This window comes from Zootoca vivipara, chromosome 2 (genome assembly GCF_965207765.1).
Source record: "Zootoca vivipara chromosome 2, rZooViv2.hap1.1, whole genome shotgun sequence".
Lineage (NCBI taxonomy): Eukaryota > Metazoa > Chordata > Lepidosauria > Squamata > Lacertidae > Zootoca > Zootoca vivipara.
In genome coordinates this window covers 119,931,550-119,955,742 of record NC_142584.1, presented here as the reverse complement: position 1 = coordinate 119,955,742, position 24,193 = coordinate 119,931,550, and the positions used below count along the sequence as shown (strand labels likewise).

The window sequence follows — 24,193 nt, the reverse complement described above, 5'->3', positions numbered from 1 at the left end:
CCTTAGTATCCAGTTCTACCTTCAACTCCCATGTAACACTGAGCACCAAGAGAAACCTTCTATGCTGAGGTGAGGCATCTATGGCCCTCCAGATGTGGTTGGACTCTAAGTACCATCAACCCAAGCAAAGATATCCAATGACCAGGGATGATGGGAGTTGTAGTGCAGCAACATCTGGAGAGACACACTTTCTCCATCTCATCCCCCCCCCCAGTGAAAATGTCATGCCTCTGTATTCATTTTTCTCCTTCCTCCCTGCTCTGTAATATCTTGCTGATACATTCTAACCAGCTGTACACATCACCTAAACCTGCACCAGGATGCTGGAAAAGATGGGCCCTCATTCTGATCCAAAAGGGTGCTTTTTATATTCCTACACACTGAAAGGAGTCATAAAAGGTACAGTCTCAAAATGGAAGTATGTACCTCTCAATTTGTTTAGGATAACATCCCTGTATTTTTCTGTTCCAAGCGAGGAGATGAACTCAGACTTGAGAATCAGAGTCTCTGCTATGAGGAATAAGTAAAACAGAAGTGCTGTTTATGTCATATGTGACTGTATAAAAATATTCAAAATCTTGGGAAACAAAGACAGCAAAGTATCTGCTGGCCCATTAAAAGCTAATAAATGACGTCAACCAGGAAACTTCATGCCACCATTATTACCTTGTGAGTCTCTCTGTAGATTTTACATAGGTTTTGTTGGGATATTCCAGTCCACCTTAAGGGCAGACATGTGAGATTGTTACATGTCACATGTCTGTTTCCGTTCCAGCAGTCTGCTGGGAACTTCTGTTATGTATAGCTTTTGCTTTTGTGACTCTGTCTGAGGATACGAAAGAGAGAAGACATGTTTTTCTTTGTCCTGATTTATGCTCAATAAACCTGCTTGCAATTATGCTTTCACAAGCCTCTCGTCGCCACTTCTGTTGCGTAGTACGCTCTGCTAATATCGTGTGTCCACACTTCTGAAGCCTCGGTCGCTGGCTACGTTTGCTCCAGAGATCGGGGGATCATCCAGCATGTCGGCTGGGAGGCCATGAGCCAGCTGGGGGCTAGCCAGCTGGCCTCTCTACCCCCTCAGGATGCAGACAGGTTTTAGGGGGGAATTCATACCACAATATCTGCTTATGAAGAGTTACCTACTGACAAAAGTACAGTGCTGCTATGAACTACAATCTTCAACATCAACTTCATTGGATTGGTCATGTTGTTCGGATGCCTGATTATTGTCTTCAAAAGCAACTACTCTATTCCTTTACCAAAGGCATAATGGACATTGAAGAAGCACAAATGCAGGACAAAAGAGAGAAACCATCCCAGAAATCTAACGTAGAAGGATGTGTAGATCCAAAATTGGACTCCAGTCACTTACGAATGCACTGTTAAGACCGTATTCATGGAATACATAGAATGGTTAGCCAAGAAGAAGACACGGCGTGAATAAAACAGCAGATTCACAACTTCAACGTCTAACAGCCAAGAGAAAGAAAAATGTGCTCTTACCTAGAGAGGCCACCATCTCATAATTCTCCTCCATGACTTCCTTGTGCAGAGCTCTTTGGCTTGGATCCAGCAGAGCCCACTCCTCCTCCGTGAAAAACACAGCCACCTCCTCAAAGGTCAAGAGGGCCTGGAAGAAGAAGAAAACAAAGCTTCTCTTAGATCCCCATTATCCCCACTCATACACAGGGAAGCTGGGTTGTCCCATCTGTGCCTCTTCCCTCCTCCCTCCTCCCGTTACTCTTTCCCTACCTGAGGAAGCTGCCTGGCTCCTCTTTCCACTCCATCTTCAAGAAGAGACTGTTCAGAGGGTGTCCCGGAGGCCATTGCGTTGATGGTGGAAAGGACAGAGGAAGAGGAGGCGTGAACTGGGCCACTTCTGGGACTCTCTCAGCTGTTGCCACGAGGCACTTCAAATCAGGGAACAGCTCTTTAAGGAGAACAATGGATAAATTATAATTATAAAGATGATAATAAATTGGATTTATATGCCACCCTATACCAATAGGTCTGAGAGCGGTTCATAGAAAGGCGGATTTATTTATGATGGGAGACATTTAATCAGATAGCATACCTTTTACAAATTACAAATACCAATACTAATAAATTAATACTCATAAAATTATTATTAAAAATGCAAAATCCAAACACATATTATGAAAAATATATGAAGTAGTTAGTGGGAAAAATGCACCATGTAGCGGAAATTTGGGATTGTTAACCATTTTCATTGATTAAAATGCTGATTGGAGATATCAGGAACTCATCCTCTGTGTTTTAATAGCTGCTCAGAAAATCATTGCTCAAAACTGGAAAGCTCTGGAACACTTGAGATTTTCACAACAGAAACAGAAAATATTGAATCTTGGAGTAAGTATTTGCGTATGCAACTGTGTGTGTGTGTGTGTGTGTGTATAGTCTAAAGAAAAGCAAGCAGGAGCCAGCTCTCCTGTGGGTCCCTTCTAGGAAGTGCAAGGCAGGGAACTGGAAGAATGTAATCCTTTCTATAGGAACTATATAATACTATAAGCTGCCTCAGTCTTAAAGGGGACATTCAGCTTTGGTTTGTAAAGTTCTAGGATCAAATCCCAAACTCTTATGAAGCTTCGCAGAAAGCATTAAGGCCAATACCTCTGCAGACCTCACTTTTCCTTTCCTCCGAACAGCCCTCCAGGAAACCAGTTTCTGACCTTTTGATACATTTAGAATAAAGAAAATAAGGGAAACTCGTAAATTATGGGCATAATTTGCTGTCAGAATAAAACCAACATCTGGAGGGCACCAGGTTGCAGAAGCTCCATCCTAGTAGAGCACATGGAAATATTTAGAGCACTCTATGCGCTAACATGGATTGTAGTTTAGGGGACAGAAATATGAAGTTCAGTGGCTTATGGCCCCCTAGTCCTTCCTCTTTGGAACCTGTGTGTGTGTTTGTGTGTGTCCCCTTTTATTTTCCCTACACTGTGAGGAAGGACAGGAGGAGAAATAATGAGGGGGTCCAACCGGCCACAGGGCATCCCTCCTGAGCATGGGGATGAGAGACTGGGTCTCCCTGGTGTAAGCCCAGCACCCAGACTGCAGGGTGGGGAACCTCAGACCCAGGGGCTAAATTGGCCCTCATATCCTCTCTCTCTGGCCCTCAGGAATTTCCCCAGCGCCACACCCTTTCCAACACTTCCTAGCTGCCTCCTGGGGGGCTTTTGTGTGGCTGGAAAAAATCCCTGGAAGGCAGGCAGCTCCTGGACAAAGCTCAGAGTCAGCTCCATAGCTCCACCAACTCTGGCCTCTGGCCTTGCCCTTCAATGGAAAGTGGCCCCTGGAAGGCTGCTCAGGAGCAAATGTGGCCCTCAGGCTGGGTAATGGTCTCCACCGCTTATCCAAATAGTAAACTGGCTGTCATCCTGGCCCACCTTGCAGGGTTCTTGTGTGAGCATTGCCCAGGTGGTGGGCTTTAGATCATCTACAGTATTATAAGGGCCTCCTGGCAACCTGGATGGGGATGAGGCCAGGCAGGAGTGAGGCTGGCAGAACTGGCAGAAAAAGTCCCTCAGCACCTCTGCGCTGGGCCAATCCTGCAAGACAGGCCAGATCTCCCACTCCTGGGTCCTTTGATTCTGCTTTCCTACAAAGTCCCAAGAGGATATCTGGAGAAGCCTCTTTCTGGAAATAAACAGCATCAAAAACTCACCCCCCACTCTTTCCCCCAAGTCCAGCTGGGGAGGGGGCATTTCTTTAATTCCTCCAGTCTTTCCCTTGAAGCTTTTTAAAGGTCTCCTGAGACCTTGATCAGTTTCAAATCCTGCCATCCATGGGCCCATTTCCCTTGCCAAGCAGGAGGAAAACTGATGAGGTGCTTTTTCATGCTTCAGGAAATGGAAAATGCGCCTCTTCCCTCCAGTTTTGGGTCACAAGAGCAGCACAGCAAACCCTCCCCAACTGCATCCCCCCAACATGGGAAACCCAACAAGGCTCTTTCCTTTCTGCCAAAGCAACCTCAGCCTGCCAGAGTAGGATTTCTGAAAGGGGAGCTGGGGGGGGGCTCCCCCTTCCTTATCACACCAGCCTCTTCCTTGACATTCCCCATCTCTCACCCCCACCCAACTCGAAATCTCCCCCCTCTCTCCCAATCCAGAGGCGACTCTGTTCTCCAGCTGCTTCCCCTGCAGCAAAGCAGACTCTTCCACCCTCCATATCTCCCCCCCCCCAATACAGGGATGCCAACTTTAATAAAATATTGGGGGCAGCTCTTCCAAATATCTTATGGCGGGGGGGGGGGACGGGGACAAGACCCCTCGGGCCCCTCTGATTTGGCTCCTATGCTTTCATGATCCCGACTGAGGCAGGGGCTGGATGATCAGGGTTCTGGGCTTCATCCTGCAATGCAAAGCTTTTCTGGGGGGAAAGGAGACACCCCTTGCAGCTGCTTGCAGATTGCCTCTCCTGGTTCCCAGAGGGAAAGGGGGAGACCTTCCTTGCTTTCATGCCCCCCATCTTCCCCTCCTTCCTACTGCCGTTTGTAGATTCAGGGGGAGGGAAAGCAAATTCTTCTCTCTCCCTGCACCCCCCCCCCCAATGTTGCACCTTTTTTCCTTCTCCTTTGCAGGTCTCCTTCTCTTCCGGGGATGTGCATGGAGACCCCACCCCTCCAACCTTGCCTCTACCCCCCCAGCCCTCCTGCGTCACTTCCTGCCTCTCTAGGAAGAGAGTTCATTGACCCAGGGGGAGGGGGAGGCGCAGTATATTACCCCCCTCCCAATCCCTGGAAGCAGAGACCTAGAAATGTAGTGGGAAGGGATTCCCCCCCCCTTCATGGAGCCCAGTGTCCCTCAGCCTTTTCCGACCCCCCACCCTTCCTACTGGTAGAAAGGGAGCTATTTGAATGTTTTGCTTCTAAATAGAGCATGTTTTATTTATAGTTTTATTTATCATAGAATCATAGAGTTGGAAGAGACCACAAGGGCCATCCAGTCCAACCCCCTGCCAAGCAGGAAACACCATCAAAGCATTCTTGGCATATGCCTGTCAAGCCTCTGCTTAAAGACCTCCACTAAAGACCTCTGCTTAAATCCACTGAGTTCACAGAAATGGGAAGAGCCCTCTCCACCCCACCCCCCACCCCCACTATGAAGCAAAGAGTCTCTGCCAGCCAGATCAGAGAGAGAACTTTTGCTGCAGATATGAATAATTCACAGTGGTCTCCTCCCCACAGCAGAGAGCCAAAGGGGGGGGAGATGGGGGGCTCTGGGTGCAATGATAAAGAGGGGAGGGGGTGTGAAGTTGCATAACATTCAACCACCAGCAGGGACGGGAGAAAAGGAAAGGATTTGGTTGGGAGGGGGGGTGAGATGAAGACATGGAAAGTTTCCCCTCCCCACACCTTCCCTCTGGGGATCTGCAGTGTTGGGCAGGTTGATCCAGGGAATCCAACTGCAAGGGGGGGTGTCTCCCCCTCCTCTGAACACAGTTTTGCATTTCAAGATCCTCTTTGAGGCGAAGAAATCAACCCAGCCTCACGTTGGGGACTTGGGAGGCCTATCAAAACGTCTTGATCACAAGTCAAGGTGCTGCAGTGGCTCCTGTGTTGCAGCTGGGAGAGCTGTGTTCAGATGCCGTCACTGGGAGACCTTGGGGCAGTCCCTGCATCTCAGGCCAGCCTACCTCGCAGGATGGTTGTTGAGAGGATGGAAATGGAGGTGGAGAACCATACAGAACGCCTCACACTCCACCTGTGTCTAATCAAAGACATCTCACACTCCAATCCTCAATCTCACATCACGGCCATGTTGCCTCGCTCAATACCCTCAATTGGAACCCAACTACCAATTTGCTTGGCTAGACATTTCCAATCATTATATCCCCACCCACAAATACCACCGTGATGATGATGGCATTAAAATACCCTATTCTTCTTCATTCAAGGGAGACCAGAAGGTGTCAAAGGTGTCTTTTTTGGTGATGTCTTTGATTAGACACAGGTCATCATTCTGTGATATTATGGTAGTTGTATGACAAAGCTGTATTGGAAAAAAATGATTTATGTTTTTTAAAGGTCTCAAATACAATGCTTTGCATGCAGAAGGTCCCGGGTGAAATCCTCGGCAGGCAAAGAGACGCTGTTGGCATCCGTCTGTCTCGGGAGGTGATGGAGGAGGGAAACTTTGGGGGTGACGTCCAACTGTGGGCAGCTTCCAGGACCTGCTGTGGCTACTTTATGTCATAGGCAAATGCTCAATGCTGGCAGAGGGAGGAGAAGCTCCAAATGAACTCTGCTTTCGGCCTCCTACTTCTTGCTCTTTCTATGGATTTCTGAAAGATGGGCCAATTACCTGGGCAGAGAGATTCCTCCCTCCCCAGGGAAATGGTTCACCTGAAACCACTGGCCATGCCCACATTTCCCTGTGCCACCTTCCCTCCCCATGTTGGTTCTTCCCCTCAGCATCTCCTTTATTCCGCCAGCCACCAGGGATTTTATCCACTTTGCCGTTAATGGAGCCATGAATTTTAAAGCAATGAATAAAAGGATGTCATATGGAAGAGGGTGAAAGGTTGTTTTCTGCTGCTCCATAGAAGCAGACACGGAGCAATGCATTCAAGCTACAAGAAAGAAGATTCCACCTAAACATTAGGAAGAACTTCCTGACAGTAAGAGCTGTTCGACAGTGGAATTTGCTGCCAAGGAGTGTGGTGGAGTCTCCTTCTTTGGAGGTCTTTAAGCAGAGGCTTGACAGGCATATGTCAAGAAGGCTTTGATGGTGTTTCCTGCTTGGCAGGGGGTTCGACTGGATGGCCCTTGTGGTCTCTTCCAACTCTATGATTCTATGATTCTATATATAAATATAAACAACTTAGGATAGTTTAAGGATTACTTTCCGATCTTTCTGTGTTTTCATTGTTCCTTTATTGCAATTATAAAATTATGTGTTATTTTAAAAGGTAGTTGGACTAGAAGACCCTTGGAGTCACTCGAACAGGTTATACGTAAGATACAAGAGTCTGAACAAGTAGCTGGTTTGAAACTCAATAAAAACAAGACAAAACTATTAGTTTAAAATATCCTGAAACATGACAAAGAAAAAAATTCAACAAGAAATAGGTATTAATATTAACAACATAGTGAAATATTTAGGGATTTGGTTAACACCAAGGAATATTAATATATATAAAGATAATTATGAAAAAACCTGGAAAGAAATACAGTGGTACCTTGGTTTAAGAACAGCTTAGTTTATGAACAACTTTTAAGTTTAAGAACGCTGCAAACCCAGATGTTTTGGTTTGTGAACTTTTCCTTGGAAGCAAAACATGTTCCACTTTCTGTTGGGTGTGTTCCATTTGTAAATTGAATTCCCCGCTGCTATGGGAAAGCACACCTTGGTTTAAGAACGGTCCGCGGTGTACTTAAACTGAAGCGTTCATAAACTGAAGCGAACTTTCCCATTGAAAGTAATGGAAAGTGGAACGCCCGTTCCAGATGGGTCCGCGGCGTTCGTAAATTGAAAATTTGTAAACTGAGGTGTTCATAAACCGAGATTCCACTGTAGATAAATAGGTACCGCTCCAAGCAGGAAGGTAAACAGTGTTTCCGTGCGCTGCTCTCATTCGCCAGAAGCGGCTTTGTCATGCTGGCCACATGACCTGGAAGCTGTACGCCAGCTCCCTCGGCCAATAATGCGAGATGAGCGCCGCAACCCTAGAGTCGGTCACGACTGGACCTAAAGGTCAGTGGTCCCTTTACCTTTACCTTTAATTGTAATATTATGAATGGACAATAAGTAATTTTAATTCTTTTTAAAATTTACAATGGACATGTTGTATGATGATAAATAATGAACCAGGGAAGGGACTAGGGGGAAAGTCATTTTTCTGTGTTTGGTATGAATTTGTATTGTGGTTGTTTTATTTTTGTCATTTTGGGGGAATTAATATTATAAAAAAGAAAAGCTATTGTAAAACAATGACTTTCCAGTCTTTCTGTGTTTTCATTGTTCCTTTATTGCAACACCAAGAATAACGCGTTGCGTCATCCACTATCGTTAAGGAGAATGGACCAATTACTCACTCTATCACTCTCGGGATATGACACTCTGTGAGTTTAAATCTTTTTGCAAACATTGCAATCCAGACACTTATCACAATTCTTTAGCTTGCACCCATCAGCTAGCATAGGCATTTTCAAAATACTTTTCCATCCAGCATGTCCCATTTTCCTATGCAGTAAATGCACAGTTATCATGCACAGCTTTGTTGCTTAACACAGGCTGAGATTCACTGACTGCTGCTGTAATTGGAGAGCCTGCTTTAAGCCAAAACAAACCTCCCTCTGACTCAGCAGGGACAAAGTGAACTCGGGGGGGGGGGACTGTTCGGGTTTTGCTAAATTGGTAGCATGAGAAACCATCAGATTTCTTCTTCACACTATTATCTCTGGGACAAGCAATTAACACTGGGCAGAAAGCCAAGGTCTGCCTCAGCCATAGCAACTGCTCTCTCATTGGTTGAAGATTAGCACTGGGTCCTGTTATCAGAGAAAGCTAGAACAGTATGTGGTGTGGTGAGTGTAGGAGGAGAAATACTGTAACAGTTGTGAGAAAGAGACAGAGAGGAAAGGATTCATTTTACTTTGTTTTTGAGTTCTAAAGTTGTACATAGAAACTCTGGATTTCTTTTATTTAATAAATCCTGTAAATAGTTATTCTGCGTCCAGATGTCTAGTCATTACTACCGCCAGAAGCTTCCAGATTGCGCAACACTCTGCTACGTTCAGGCTGAAGTCACACCTGACACTTTAATATTCTAAGACTATAAAAATGTGATTTATGCTGCTGTTCTTATAACAAGGAGTTGGACTAAAAGACCTTGGATGCCCTTTCAACTCCACAGTTCTAGGATTCCAGAGCCAATCCTGCTTCCTAAACACCACTGTCGTGCTCCACTTTTCACAACTTTCCATTCCCAATTCTCTCTGCCAAAGACCAAGTATCAACGGACTCTCAGAACATGTTCACTCTCAATGAGCCCTTCGAGAGTCACATTCTGCACATCCCTAACAGTACATTGTATCTTTCATTATACTTACTATTATAAGACATTACCTTCATTGCTTTAATACAGGGGTCCCCAGACTTACCGGCGTTTGGGCCGGTTCCCACCGCGCCGATCGCGCGGCGGGCCGGAGGACGGGGGAACGCGCCTGTGCGGGCTGGCGGGCGGGGGAGTGCGCGCCCGTGCACATGCGCACGGGTGCTTACTGGCGCGGCAGCGCGCTTCCAGGGTGGAAAAAGCGCCGAAAATCCATTGTGCGCATGCGTATGGGCCTCCCCCGACCCGGAAGTGCACCAGAAATGACCTCTTCCGGGTCGGGAGAGGCCCATACGCATGCGCACAAAGGATTTTCGGCGCTTTTTTCCCAACCCGGAAGAGTGCTGCCGCGCTGCGTGCCGTAAGGGCGGGCGGCGGGGGTCATCGCGGGCCGGATTGGCAGGCCAATTGGGCCGCATCCGGCCCCCGGGCCGTAGTCTGGGGACCCCTGCTTTAATACATATATGTACAACATTCCATACAAACACCAGAGCATCAAATATACATTTTACATATACATTTACAATTGATATTTCCCTATCTTTGCTGATATGAGGGACAAAGTGAACTCTGGGGGGAAAACATGGTACACTCCATACATCTGAATGGGTTGTCCCCTGTAACAGTATGATAGGTGCTTTTTAAGAACTCCATTATAATTGAAATACTTTCCCAACTTCTTCCATTAAAACAGCTACTTCTCTGTGAGCTTGCTGATGTTTTGTAACACTCCATACATTTTTATTAATTATTATTATTTATTTCATTTCTCTACTGCTTTATATTTTAAGAAAAATCTCAAAGCCGTTTACAGCATATTAAAACATCAATAAAACAATCCAGAATCCAACATTTCTGAAAAAAGACAAATATAAAGTATACAGTCAAAGCAACATAATTAACAGGAAACTAAAATATTATCTTAAAGATTTCTAATGGAGATTAACTACAGAATACATACATAACACAAAGTTAACAAAAATTAATAATCTTAAAACATTTTTAAAAACATTCCTAAGTGACGTCAAATATAAAATACACATTTAAAACAGCATAATTAACAAGAGAATAAAATATTATCATGAGTATGATAATATTTAAATGGTTTTTGCCCTGTGAGTTTGTTGGTGATTTCTTAGATCTCTACTCTCAATGAAACCCTTCCCACACTCCATACATCTAAATGGTTTCTCACCTGTGTGAATTCGTTGATGTCTAGTAAGTGTTCCATTTTGACAGAAGCTCTTTCCACACTCCATACATCTAAATGGTTTCTCACCTGTGTGAATTCGTTGATGTCTAGTAAGCTTTCCATTTTGACTGAAGCTCTTTCCACACTCCACACATTTAAAGGGTTTCTCCCCTGTGTGAGTCCGTTGATGTATATTAAGTGTTCCATTTTGACGGAAGCTCTTTCCGCACACCATGCATTTAAAGGGTTTCTCCTCTGTGTGAGTCCGTTGATGTACAGTAAGGTGTGAACACCGTCTGAAGCTCTTTCCACACTCCAAACATTTATATGGTTTCTCCCCTGTGTGAGTCCGTTGATGTATAGTAAGTTTTCCCTTTTGACTGAAGCTCTTTCCACACTCCAAACATTTATATGGTTTCTCCCCTGTGTGAGTCCGTTGATGTCTAGTAAGTTTTCCATTTTCCCTGAAGCTCTTTCCACACTCCATACATTTAAAAGGTTTCTCTTCTGTGTGAGTTCGTAGATGTCTTCTAAGAATTCTACTATCACTAAAACCCTTTCCACAATCCATACATGTATAGGGCTTTTCCCCTTTGTGCATTAGCTGGTGATTTCTAAGGCTGAAAGTATAAGCAAAACTTTTTTCGCACTCCATGCATTTAAAGGGTTTCTCCCCGGTGTGAGTTCGTTGATGTATAGTAAGTTTTCCATTTTCACTGAAGCTCTTTCCACACTCCAAACATTTAAAGGGTTTCTCCCCTGTGTGAATCCGTTGATGTTTAGTAAGGATTGCACTGCGACTGAAGCTCTTTCCGCACTCCATACATTTAAAAGGTTTATCCCCTGTGTTAGTTTGTAGATGTGTGCTAAGGTGTTCACTCACACTGAAGTACTTTGCAGATGGCCCTTCAATATTCTGATTGCCTCCTCCATCACCTGGTTTAAAGTTGGGGGAAAGAGAATATTGTTAGGTATTGAAGGAAGAGAACAAGAGAAATTAACACACAGCAAGACTAAATCAGCACCTTCTCTTCTTTTAGCACCTCCAGTATTCATCCCTCTCCCATGTACTACATTTTTAGGAAAGGAAAGGAAATCTGCAAATAGGCTCAAGAACCCTTAGTATCCAGTTCTACCTTCAACTTCCATGTAACCCTGAGCACCAAGAGAACCTTCTATGCTGAGGTGAAACATCTATGGTCCTTCAGATAGCAAAGATGTCCAATGACCAGGGATGATGGGAGTTGTAGTGTAGCAACATCTGGAGAGACACACTTTCTCCATCGCTCCCCCCCCCTGAAAATGCTACGCCTCTGTATTAATTTTTCTCCTTCCTCCCTGATTTGTGATACATTCCAATCAACTGTTCACATCACCTAAACCTGCACCAGGATGCTGGAAAAGATGGGCTCTCGTTCTGATCCAAAAGGACACTTTTTATATTCCTACACATAGAAAGGAGTCATAAAAGGTACAGTCTCAGAGCAAAGTGGAAGCATGCACCTCTTAATTGGTCCAGGACAACATCCCTGTATTTTTCCATTCCAAGTGAGGAGATAGTCTCTGTTATGTGGAATAAGTAAAACAGAAGTGGTTTATGTCATATGTGACTGTAAAAATATTCAAAATATTCAAAATATATTAATCTTGTGAAACAAAGACAGTAAAGTATCTGGTGGCCCATTAAAAGCTTATAAATGACGTCAACCAGGAAACCTCATTCCACCATTATTCACCTGTGATTCTCATTGTAGATTTTCTCTATGTAGGTTTTTGGGGGTACTTCATACCACAATATCAGCTTCTGAAGAGTTAAAAAGGTAAAGGGACCCTTGACCATTAGGTCCAGTCGTGACCGACTCTGGAGTTGCGGCACTCTTCACGTGTTATTGGCCAAGGGAGCCGGCATACAGCTTCCAGGTCATGTGGCCAGCATGACAAAGCCGCGTCTGGCCAACCAGAGCAGCACACGGAAACGCCGTTTACCTTCCCACTTGGGGTGGTACCTATTTATCTACTTGCACTTTGATGTGCTTTCTGAAGAGTTACCTACGGACAAAAGTATAGTGCTGCTATAAACTACAACCTGAAGAAGCACAAACTCAGGATGAAAGGGACAAACCAGCCCAGAAGGTATGTCTCCAATGTAGAAGGATGTGTAGATCCAAAATTGGACTCCGCAGTCACTTACGAATGTACCGTTAAGACCGTGTTCATGGAAGACATAGAAGGGTTAGCCAAAAAAGAAGACATGGCATGAATGATGGCTCAAACAGCAGATTCACACCTCCAACATCTAACAGCCAAGAGGAATAAAAATATGCCCTTACCTAGAGAGGCCACCATCTCATAATTCTCCTCCATGACTTCCTTGTGCAGAGCTCTTTGGCCTGGATCCAGCAGAGCCCACTCCTCCTCCGTGAAAAACACAGCCACCTCCTCAAAGGTCAAGAGGGCCTGGAAGAAGAAGAAGAAAACAGAGCTTCTCCTTAGATATCCATCATCCCCACTCAACACAGAGGGAAGCTGGTTTGTCCCATCTGTGCCTCTTCCCTCCTACCTGCTCCCGTTGCTCCTTCGCTACCTGAGGAAGCTGGCTGGCCCCTCTTTTCATTCCATCTTTAAGAAGAGACTGTTCAGAGGTTGTCTCGGAGGCCATTGCGTTGCCAGTGGAAAGGACAGAGGAGGAGGAGGTGTAAACTGGGCCACTTCTGGGCCTCTCTTAGATGTTGCCACGATGCACGTCAATGCAGGGAGCAGCTCTTTAAGGAGAACAATGCAGAAATTATATTATTATTATCATTATTATTGATTGAATTTATATACTGCCCTATACCTGGAGGTCTGAGAGCGGCTCATAGAAAGGCAGATTTATTTAGAGTAGGAGACATTTACAAAGATTTTACAAGTTAGAAATACCGAGTAAGAAGGTAGTAGAAGAATACTTGGCTAGTTTAGATGTATTCAAGTCTCCAGGGCCAGATGAACTACATCCAAGAGTATTAAAAGAACTGGCAGAGGTGATTTCAGTGATTTCAGAACCACTGGCAATAATCTTTGAAAATTCCTGGAGAACAGGCGAAGTTCCAGCAGACTGGAGGAGGGCAAATGTTGTCCCTATTTTCAAAAAGGGGAAAAGAGAGGACCCAAACAATTACCGCCCAGTCAGCCTGACATCAATACCAGGAAAGATTCTAGCACAGATCATTAAACAAACTGTCTAAGAGCACCTAGAAAGGAATGCTGTGATCACTAAAACTCAGCATGGGTTTCTGAAAAATAGGTCATGTCAGACTAATCTGATCTCATTTTTTGACAGAATTACAAGCCTGGTAGATGAAGGGAATGTTGTGGATATAGCCTACCTTGATTTCAGCAAGGCCTTTGACAAGGTGCCCCATGATATTCTTGTAAAGAAGCTGGTAGAATGTGGGCTAGACAATGCTACCATTCAGTGGATTTGTAACTGGTTGACTGACCGAACCCAAAGGGTGCTCATCAAAGGCTCCTCTTCATCCTGGAGAGTAGTGACTAGTGAGGTGCCACAGGGTTCTGTCATGGGCCCAGTCTTATTCAACATCTTTATCAATGACTTGGATGATGGGCTTGAGGGCATCCTGAGCAAGTTTGCAGATGACACCAAATTGGGAGGGGTGGCTAATACGCCCAGAGGACAGGATCACACTTCAAAATGACCTTAACAGATTAGACAACTGGGCCAAAACAAACAAGATGAATTTTAACAGGGAGAAATGTAAAGTACTATACTTGGGCAAAAAAAATGAAAGGCACAAATACAGGATGGGAGACACCTGGCTTGAGAGCAGTACATGTGAAAAGGATCTAGGAGTCTTGGTAGACCACAAACTTGACATGAGTCAACAGTGTGATGCAGCAGCTAGAAAAGCCAATGCAATTCTGGGCTGCATCAATAGGAGTATAGCATCTAGATCTAGGGAAGTAATAGTACCACTGTATTCTGCTCTGGTCAGACCTCACCTGGAGTACTGTGTCCAGTTCTGGGCACCACAGTTCAAGAAGGATACTGACAAGCTGGAATGTGTCCAGAAGAGGGCAACCAAAATGGTCAAAGGCCTGGAAACGATGCCTTATGAGGAACGGCTTAGGGAGCTGGGTATGTTAGGCTGGAGAAGAGGAGGTTAAGGGGTGATATGATAGCCATGTTCAAATATATAAAAGGATGTCATATAGAGGAGGGTGAAAGGTTGTTTTCTGCTGCTCCAGAGAAGCGGACACGGAGCAATGGATTCAAACTACAAGAAAGAAGATTCCACCTAAACATTAGGAAGAACTTCCTGACAGTAAGAGCTGTTCGGCAGTGAAATTTGCTACCAAGGAGTGTGGTGGAGTCTCCTTCTTTGGAGGTCTATAAGCAGAGGCTTGACAGCCATCTGTCAGGAATGCTTTGATGGTGTTTCCTGCTTGGCAGGGGGTTGGACTGGATGGCCCTTGTGGTCTCTTCCAACTCTATGATTCTATGACACCATCTGGTCTCCCTTGAATGAACAAGAACAGGATACTTTAATGCCGCTGCCGCCATCATCATCATCATCATCATCATCATCACCATCATCATCACAGAGGTATTTGTGGTGGGGATATAATGATTGGAAACGTCTGGCCAAGCAAATTGGTAGTTGGGTTCCAATTGAGGGTACAGTATTGGGCGAGGCAACATGATCGTGATGTGAGATTGAGGATAGGAGTGATCATTCTGTGATATTATGGCAGTGGACAAAGCTGTATTGGAAAAAATGATTTATGTTTTTTAAAGGTCTCAAATACAATGCTTTGCATGCAGAAGAAGGTCCCGGGTAAAATCCTCAGCAGGCAAAGAGACCCTGTTGGCATCCGTCTGTCTCGGGAGGCGATGGAGGGGGGCACCTTTGGGGGTGAAATCCAACTGTGTGCAGCTTCCAGGACCTGCTGTGGCAGCTTCATGTCATGGGCAAACGCTCAATGCTGGCAGAGGGAGGAGCAGCTCCAGATGAACTCTGCTTTCAGCCTCCTATACTTCCTGCTCTTTCTACGGATTTCTGAAAGATGGGCCAATCACATGGGCAGAGAGATTCCTCTCTCCCCAGGGAAATCTTCCCTCCCCATGTCGGTTGCTCCCCTAAGCACCTCCTTTATTCCGGCTGCCACCAGGGAGTTTATACACTTTGTCGTTAATGTAGCCATGAATGAGGTGTTGTAAAACAATGAATTTACAGACTATAAACAATGTAGGATAGCTTAAGGATTACTTTCCAGTCTTTCTGTGTTTTCATTGTTCCTTTATTGCAATTATAAAAATGTGTTTTATGTGTTTTATGTGTTCTTTTAAAATGGAGTTGGACTAGAAGACCCTTGGAGTCACTCAAACAGGTTATACGTAAGTTTGAACAAGTTGCTTTTTTCAAACACAATAAAAACAAGATGAAATTATTAGTTAAACATATCCTGAAACATATTAAAGAAAAAATTCAACAAGAAATAGGTATAGATATTCACAACCAAGTGAAATATTTAGGGATTTGGTTAACACCAAGGAATATTAATATACTGTATATATGAAAAAACCTGGAAATAAATAAAAATGAAATTGGAAATCTGGAACAGAATGAACTTTTCTTTGTTGGGAAGAATATCAGTTATTAAGATGAAGGTACTGCCCAAAATGTTGTTTTTATTCCAATCATTCCCGGTAATAAGTAATATGGCATGTCTCAATGATTGGCAAAATGATATTTTAAAATTTATATGGCAGGGCAAGAAGCCAAGAATATAAGACAAATTATTAACAGACATCAAAGAGGGAGGAGGCTTCTCACTGCCGGACCTGAAATTATATTATGAAGCCTCATGCATTTTCTGAATTTAGGAATTGATAAAATTAAAAAATACAGATTTATTAGATGTGGAAGGGCATGGCAATAGATTCGGTTGGCATGCATACTTATGGTATGAAAAGGCAAGAATACAGTATAAAGGATTATTGGAACAAAGAACACCATGGTGGCTCTCCCCGTTAAAGGCAATATCAGGGAGGGGGAATAAATATGGACACGGAATGGGCTACGTATAGAGAGAAAGTAACAGATTTTCAGTTAAATGAAACATTTAAGAATGATAAAAAGAAAGGATTTCAGTATGAAAGGTCAACTTTTCAGAGAGAAATAATAGAAAACTATAGGAAATTAACATCAAAAATGCACATTCGTATGTAGAAAAATTCTTAAGTCGAATCGTGGTTTCCCATAGGAATGCATTGGGAACGGACTAATTCATTCCGGATCCTAGGAAAAAGACACAGACGACAGAGTAGGGAGTGCGGCGGCAGCAGTGGAGGTGGCGAGGGCCGACCTCACCTGGAGTACTGTGTCCAGTACTGGGCACCACAGTTCAAGAAGGATACTGACAAGCTGGAGCGTGTCCAGAAGAGGGCAACCAAAATGGTCAAAGGCCTGGAAACGATGCCTTATGAGGAACGGCTGGGTATGTTTAGCCAGGAGAAGAGAAGGTTAAGGGGTGATATGATAGCCATGTTCAAATATATAAAAGGATGTGAACTGGTCCTCGACTGTAAAAATAAATAAATAAATAAATAAATAAATAAATAAGGATGTCATATAGAAGAGGGTGAAAGGTTGTTTTCTGCTCCTCCAGAGAAGTGGACACGGAGCAATGGATTCCAGCTACAAGAAAGAAGATTCCGACCTAAACATTAGGAAAAACTTCCTGAGAGTAAGAGCTGTTCAGCAGTGGAATTTGCTACCAAGGAGTGTGGTGGAGTCTCCTTCTTTGGAGGTCTTTAGGCAGAGGCTTGACAGGCATATGTCAGGAATGCTTTGATGGTGTTTCCTGCTTGGCAGGGGGTTGGACTGGATGGCCCTTGTGGTCTCTAACAACTCTATGATTCTATGATACTAATAAACTAATATAAATTCTAATTACAAATGCAAAATCCACATATTATCCACATATATGAGAAATATATGAAATAGTTAGTGAAAATATGTACCATGCACCCCAAATTTGGAATTGTTAACAATTTTGATAGATTAAAATTCTGATTTGAGATATTAAGAACTCACTCCCTAGAAAAGACCCTGATGTTGGGAAAGATGGAGGGCACTAGGAGAAGGGGACGACAGAGGACGAGATGGTTGGACAGTGTTCTCGAAGCTACGAACATGAGTTTGACCAAACTGCGGGAGGCAGTGCAAGACAGGAGTGCCTGGCGTGCTCTGGTCGATTTTCCCTTGACATTGTCCATGTCTCACCCCCCCCCACTCGAAATCTCCTCCCTCTCTCCCAATCCAGAGACGACTCTGTTCTCCAGCTCTGGGGATTAAAAAGCCACACAGCACCTCCCCCCCCCCATGTAAGGCATTTTCCCCTGCACCAAGGCAGACTCCCTCCCACCCTCCATATTGGGGGCAGCTCTTCCATATATACCGTGTTTCTCATATTATAAGACATGTCTTATATTTATTTTTTCCTCAAAAAAACACACTATGGCTTATTTTCAAGGGATGTCTTATTTTTTTCCTCCTCCTTCTGCCGTGGCCGGCATTGCTGCTACGCCTATCACTATGTCTTATTTTCGGGGTATGGCTTTTATTCCTTGAATGCTTAAAAATCCTGCTATGGCTTATTTTATGGGTATGTCTTAAAATATGAGAAACAGGGTATTGTGGGGGGGGGAGAATACCCTTCGGGCCCCTCTGATTTGGCTCCTATGCTTTCATGATCCCGACTGAGGCAGGGGGTGGCAGATCGGGGTTCTGGGGTTCATCCTGAAATGCAAACCTTGTTGGGGGGAGAGGAGCACCCCCCCCCGTTGCAGCCGCTTGCAAATTGCCTCTCCTGGTTCCCTGAGGGAAAGGGGGAGACGGAGACCTTCCTTGCTTTCATGCCCCCCCTCCATCCTCCCCTCCTTCCTGCTTCCTTTTTTGTAGATTCAGGTGGAGGGAAAGCAAATTCTTCTCTCTCCCGCCCCCCCCCAAATGTTGCACCTTTTTTCCTCCTCCTTTGTTTGCAGGCCTCCTTCTCTTCAGGGGATGTGCATGGAGACCCCACCCTCTCCAACATTGCCTCTAACGCCCCCCCGCCCTTCTCCATCATTTCCTGCCTCTCTAGGAAGAGAGTTCATTGACCCAGGGGGAGGGGGAGGGGGCAGGAGATTACCCCCTCCCAATCCCTGCAAGCCGATTCCTATAAATGTAGTGGGAAGGGATTTCCACCCCCCTCATGGAGCCCAGGGTTCCTCAGCCTTTTTCAGACCCACCCCCTTCTTCTGGTACTAGAAAGGTAGCTATTAAAATATTTTGCTTGTAAGTAGAGCAGGGGTTCCCAACAAAATTTTCTCAAGGACCCCTCATCGAGCCGCTATTGTGACAAGGACCGCCATTAATTCCTAATCCTAAAATTAAAAAGTGAGAGCCAAATTAAGAGTCTTTTTATATTTTATATTTATACGTTTTTTTACAATTCTTCCTCTTCATCTGTAGGCCTTTGTCGTTTTAACGAACCACTTTTTAACCAACGGTCCATTTTTAACTACGTGAACTGTAGCTTCCGTGAAAAACAACGCTTTGTTTACAAACACTACTGTTTTGCAAAGAGGCAGCGCGCGCCAGGGAGGAGGGAGGGGAATGGAGAAGACAGGGTACCTGCGCAGTAGCGCACAAATGAAGCCGACGCGCGCAAAGCATCTTGGGGAGGTGAGCGTTAGTAGAATGCGCGCGCTGCCTCTTTGCAAAACAGTAGTGTTTGTAAAGCACCACCTAACAGCATACAGCAGAACTACTGCCTCTATCTAATTCTAGTTTTGCGCTAGTCTCTGCTCATGCAGGAAGCGGCCAAAACAAAAAATCTGTTATCATACGAAATATATTTAATATATTTGTTATTCTAATAGCATCTTGCGGACCCCTCTGGCATAGCTCGCGGACCCCTGGGGGTCCCCGGACCACCTGTTGGGAACCACTGAAGTAGAGCATGTTTTATTTATAGTTTTATTTATAAACCCACTGAGTTACCAGAAATGGGAATACCTCTCCCCATTTTTACTGTTTACAGGTAGGTAGCCGTGTTGGTCTGGATCGAAGTAAAATAAAAAAATTCCTTCAGTAGCACCTTAAAGACCAACTAAATTTTTATTTTGGTATGAGCTTTCGGGTATCTGAAGAAGTGTGCATGCACACGAAAGCTCATACCAAAATAAAAACTTAGTTGGTCTTTAAGGTGCTACTGAAGGAATTTTTTTCCATTTTTACTGTGTTACTGGAAATTGGATAGGGACCCAGGTGGCGCTGTGGTTAAACCACTGAGCCTAGGGCTTGCTGATCAGAAGGTCGGCGGTTCGAATCCCTGTGACGGGGTGAGCTCCCGTTGCTTGGTCCCAGCTCCTGCCAACCTAGCAGTTCGAAAGCACGTCAAAATGCAAGTAGATAAATAGGAACCGCTACAGTGGGAAGGTAAACAGCGTTTCCATGTGCTGCTCTGGTTTGCCAGAAGCGGCTTTGTCATGCTGGCCACATGACCTGGAAGCTATACGCCGGCTCCCTCGGCCAATAATGCGAGATGAGCGCGCAACCCCAGAGTCGGTCACAACTGGACTTAATGGTCAGAGGTCCCTTTACCTTTACCTTACTGGAAATTGGAAGGGGGTTGAGAGACACGCCCCCCCATACACACAATGAGGCAAAGGCAGAGAGTCTCCGCTACACATTCCCAAATGTAACAGTTCACTGATAAATGAATCTTTGCACTGACTCCATGCGATCCCACCCCCCACCCCCCGCATGGAGCCCAGTGTCCCTCAGCCTTTTTTTCCGACCAACCCCCCCCCCCCTTGCTGGTAGAAAGGTAGCTATTTAAATATTTTGCTTGTAAATAAAATGTTTTATTTATAGTTTTATTTATAAATCCACTGTATTACTGGAAATTGGAAGGGGGTTGAGAGACCTCCCCCCTCCCCCATACACACAATGAGGCAAAGATAGAGAGTCTCAGCTACACATTCCCAAATGTAACAGTTCACTGATAAATGTATCTATGTACTGGCTCCATGGGAAAACCTTTAGAAATTCATATAAAGTCACTCCAGTGACGCATTTACACCATTCCAACGTTGTTCCAATTAGAAGGAAAAGGCCTACAAGAGGAGAAGCTTGGGATATGGCTAGAGGCAGCCCTAATCCCTGGATCCTGAGACCATGTACTGTCTGGGTGATAATCGCCGGCATCCTGGCACCTGAGTGCCAGACAAGTAGTCACCCCGAGAACAATCCTAAACCCAAGTTCAGTGGGGAAACAGGGAAATGTAAATACTTACATTGGTTTCACCTAAAAAGATGGGAGGTGGAGGTCAGGTGAGTGAGGCGGGGCAAGCCTGGTGCTCAGTTTCTGCCAGAAGACCCCTCCCAATTTATGACACAGTTATGACAAATTGGAAGGGGGTTGGAAGATCTCCCCCCCCCACACACACACACACAATGAGGCAAAGACAGAGAGTCTCCGCTGCACATTCCCAAATGTAACAGTTCACTGATGAATGTATCTTTGCACTGACTCCATGGGAAAACCTTTAGAAATTCATAAAATATCACTCCAGTGACGGATTTACTGTACACCATCCCATCACCTCCTGGCAAATAGAAGGGGAAGAAATGGAGGCAGTGAGAGATTTTACTTTCCTGGGCTCCTTGATCACTGCAGATGGTGACAGCAGTCACAAAATTAAAAGACGCCTGCTTCTTGGGAGAAAAGCAATGACAAACCTAGACAGCATCTTAAAAAGCAGAGACATCACCTTGCCAACAAAGGTCCGTATAGTTAAAGCTATGGTTTCCCCAGTAGTCCTCCTAGTCCAGCCCAGACAAGAGATGAAGCTCTCAGAAGAGGAAGCCATTGCAGAGAAGAACCGAACTTGGCTGTTCTGTGCTGAGGGTCTCCTGCCTTTCTGAAAAGGTTTCCTGGGAACTGCCATGGCCAGAGGAAGAGACAGGCCTGCAGGGCCCTGGGGAGCAACCAGAGCCTGTCCCAGTTTCTTTCCCCAAAGCCTTGGAGGAACCTTGGGGTGCAGAATGAGGAACCCCAAATGGAGCTGAGACTCCGGGCAAATAGGGAAAGGAACATGATATGTCATTGTCCAGATGAGCCGAGGAATCGCCTCCAAGATCCAGGGATTGATCCACCCTGGCGGCCCTGGCTACGTCCTCGGAGGTCCCTTCAGAAGAAGGGGTCCCAGGTCTCCATGGGGGAAATTGTCCTTGAGGCCTGTGTTAGAGGCCAAGGCTTTCGCCTTTCAGGCTCCGACAACCTTCTGCGTGGTGTTTATGTGAGCTGTAGAGATGGGATCACATGCAGACATTCCCAAGTTTAATAAGGACCCCTTGAAAAAGATGGGCTCTGCTGTTGTGCCCCCCCAACCATAAGAAAAAATTCTCTTTTAAAATGTATTGCTGGTTCATTTTTTGAATGTTTTAAAGAGTTGTTTCAACCAATAATGATATTCAGTCTCATTATAAATCACTTTCAAATTTATTTATTTTTAAATCCTGTCATGTATATGTAGTATAAATTCAAAAAGAGGTTCCCAGACTGGAGGTTATCCACATAGAAACCCAAAAGAAAAGGAGGACGTCTCCAAGTGGAAATATAGGCCTTTATTGAAATACAAAGTGCCTGCAAAGAACCAGGCAAACTTCCAAATTGCACCTCATTCCTTTTTTAAAAATTAAAACATTTTATTAACATATAGAACACATACATTTACATTTACACAGTACATATACACAATATTTTATTTTTATAACATAAAGCATACCTACATTACTCTATATTATACCTACCTATACTTACCAACACACCTACACTCCACCCCACACAAACACCCACAAAGTGACTTGACTTCCAGCCGTTCTTGTTACACTACTTTATTTTTCCAATTGGCTTAAACACATTTCGTTATTTCTTTGATCTCTTCTTCTATCTTAACTTTACACTCCTTTCACTCTAATCATTTTCTGGATTCACTCAATACCTGTCAAAAGTCCTACTTTTCCCACATAGCTTATGATGTATTCCTTAAAGATAGCCCACTACTTATTCACTTTTTCAACTTGTTGTAAATATTTTCCCAGAATCCCACTATCTCTTTGCACTCCCACCACATGTGTAGAAAGGTTCCTGCCCCGTTGTTGCATCTCCAACAAACATCACTACAGTTTTTATACATTTTTGCCAGTCTAACTGGGGTCAGGTACTATCTGTATTGCATTTTCATTACATTCTCTCTTAAATTGTAGCATGCCGTAAATTTAATATCCCTTTTCCACAGCCGTTCCCAGTGGCTCATCATAATACTTTCCCCTAAATCCTGGGCCCACTTTACCATTGTGTCTTCACTTGCTCCTCCTTTAACTCCCATTCTAGGAGCAAATCATATAGTCTGGAAGTATGTTTACTTTTAGGTTGGATTCAGTACTCATCCAATATTGGAAATTTCTTTCTCAAATCCTTTTTATCTTTTGCCAATCTCTGATTAATTTGAAAGTATTGCAGCCAATCGTTCAAATATTTCTTAACTTCCTTATATTCATTCAGTTTATTATTTTCCTCTTCCAGTAATACCTTATATGTTGCCCAGTTGTTGTTTATATTCTTTCTCTTTACGGTAATGATTTCTAATGGTGAGGTCCACCAGGGTGTTTTGGGTTCTAGGATCCCTTTATATTTCATCCATATTTTATACAATGATTTCCTTATAATATGGTCCATAAAACCCTTGTGGACTCTCTCCATCTATTAGGTATGCATGCCATCCAAATCGAGTGCCTACTCCCTCCAGATCTAACACACCAGTGTCCTTTAACTTAATCCACTCCCTTAACCAGGTCAGACCTGCTGCAGCATGATATAATTCCAGTTCAGGTAGGTCAAATCCGCCTCTCTTTCTCCGATCAATAAGTAATTTATATTTTATTCTAGTTTTTTTTTAATGGAATAGCAAATTGCACATCATTCCTATTCACCAATCAAAGGACCACAGCAATCTTAAATCGTTGCAACCCAATGTAATCATCCTGAACTAACCAAAATCATTTGGCTCTTCAGATAAGCCCTCATCATAATATCATGTGATGACATTTTTTGTCATGTCATGTGATGTGTCATGTGATGACATTTTTTGGTGTCTTTCTTTATTAAGACTTTGGCTAATATTCCTATTCACTAAATGTCTTCCAATGTCCTCTTTCATCCGTCTACAAAACAGTTCAAGGTGAATCACAATCATGCCTAGCTGATTCTCTTTTCTTAATTCTTTTCAGGGTTCTGGAACAGACATTTGCTACATACAGTACCTAAAAGCAGCTTGTTCTGTTCCGTCAAAAGAAGGCAGGCACAGGCCTTTTCAATTAAGCTACGCTTCAGGCTTAAAAGAAATTGGAATCATCCAAGTGCAGTTTTATGAAATTGTTATTTTCTACAACGTATACATGTTATGAAAGGGCTGCCACATGCAGGATGGAGCAAGGTGTTCAGGATGGAGCAATGGCTTCAAGTTACAAGAAAGGAGATTCCAACTAAACCTTAGGAAATACTTCAGAATAATATTTATTCTTTTTATAACATACAAATAACATTTCTAACAAATAATAAATTCACATAATGCTACAAACTAATACAGAATCAAACTAAACAATAAAGAGAAACAAAAAACAAAAATACATAAAAATATTTCTGTATAAACCTTATTTTCATTCACTTCTTCAAATGACTTTCTTTGTTCCCTTCTTTCTGAATTTCATTATAATACAACTTTAGCAGTTTATTCTTCATCTTCTATAACCAAAACTTAATTTAATTATTCCTTACTTTATTAACCAATTTCTAAATTCTATACTA

At 43.8% G+C, this 24,193-nt stretch overlaps 1 protein-coding gene across 9 annotated transcripts in view; it reads right to left on the bottom strand.

The window, feature by feature from the left end:
* The window catches only part of LOC132591243 (uncharacterized), a 75,168-nt gene that overhangs the window by 3,604 nt on the left and 47,371 nt on the right, over positions 1-24,193 (bottom strand). Inside the window, exons 1-5 of one of the 9 annotated variants that reach the window (XM_060268877.2) lie at positions 4,585-4,669; positions 2,635-2,693; positions 1,756-1,933; positions 1,507-1,633; positions 427-510 (exon numbers count right to left, since the gene is read on the bottom strand). In XM_060268877.2, coding sequence (XP_060124860.2) covers positions 427-510; positions 1,507-1,633; positions 1,756-1,830 — 286 coding nt within the window. In that variant the 5' untranslated portion in view covers positions 1,831-1,933; positions 2,635-2,693; positions 4,585-4,669. Of the gene's footprint in view, positions 1-426; positions 511-1,506; positions 1,634-1,755; positions 1,934-2,634; positions 2,694-4,584; positions 11,210-11,776; positions 11,837-12,603; positions 12,731-12,833; positions 13,036-18,294; positions 18,399-24,193 lie in introns of those variants that run through there. The other 8 variants (XM_088663804.1, XM_088663813.1, XM_088663811.1 and 5 more) reach the window with 8 other exon arrangements.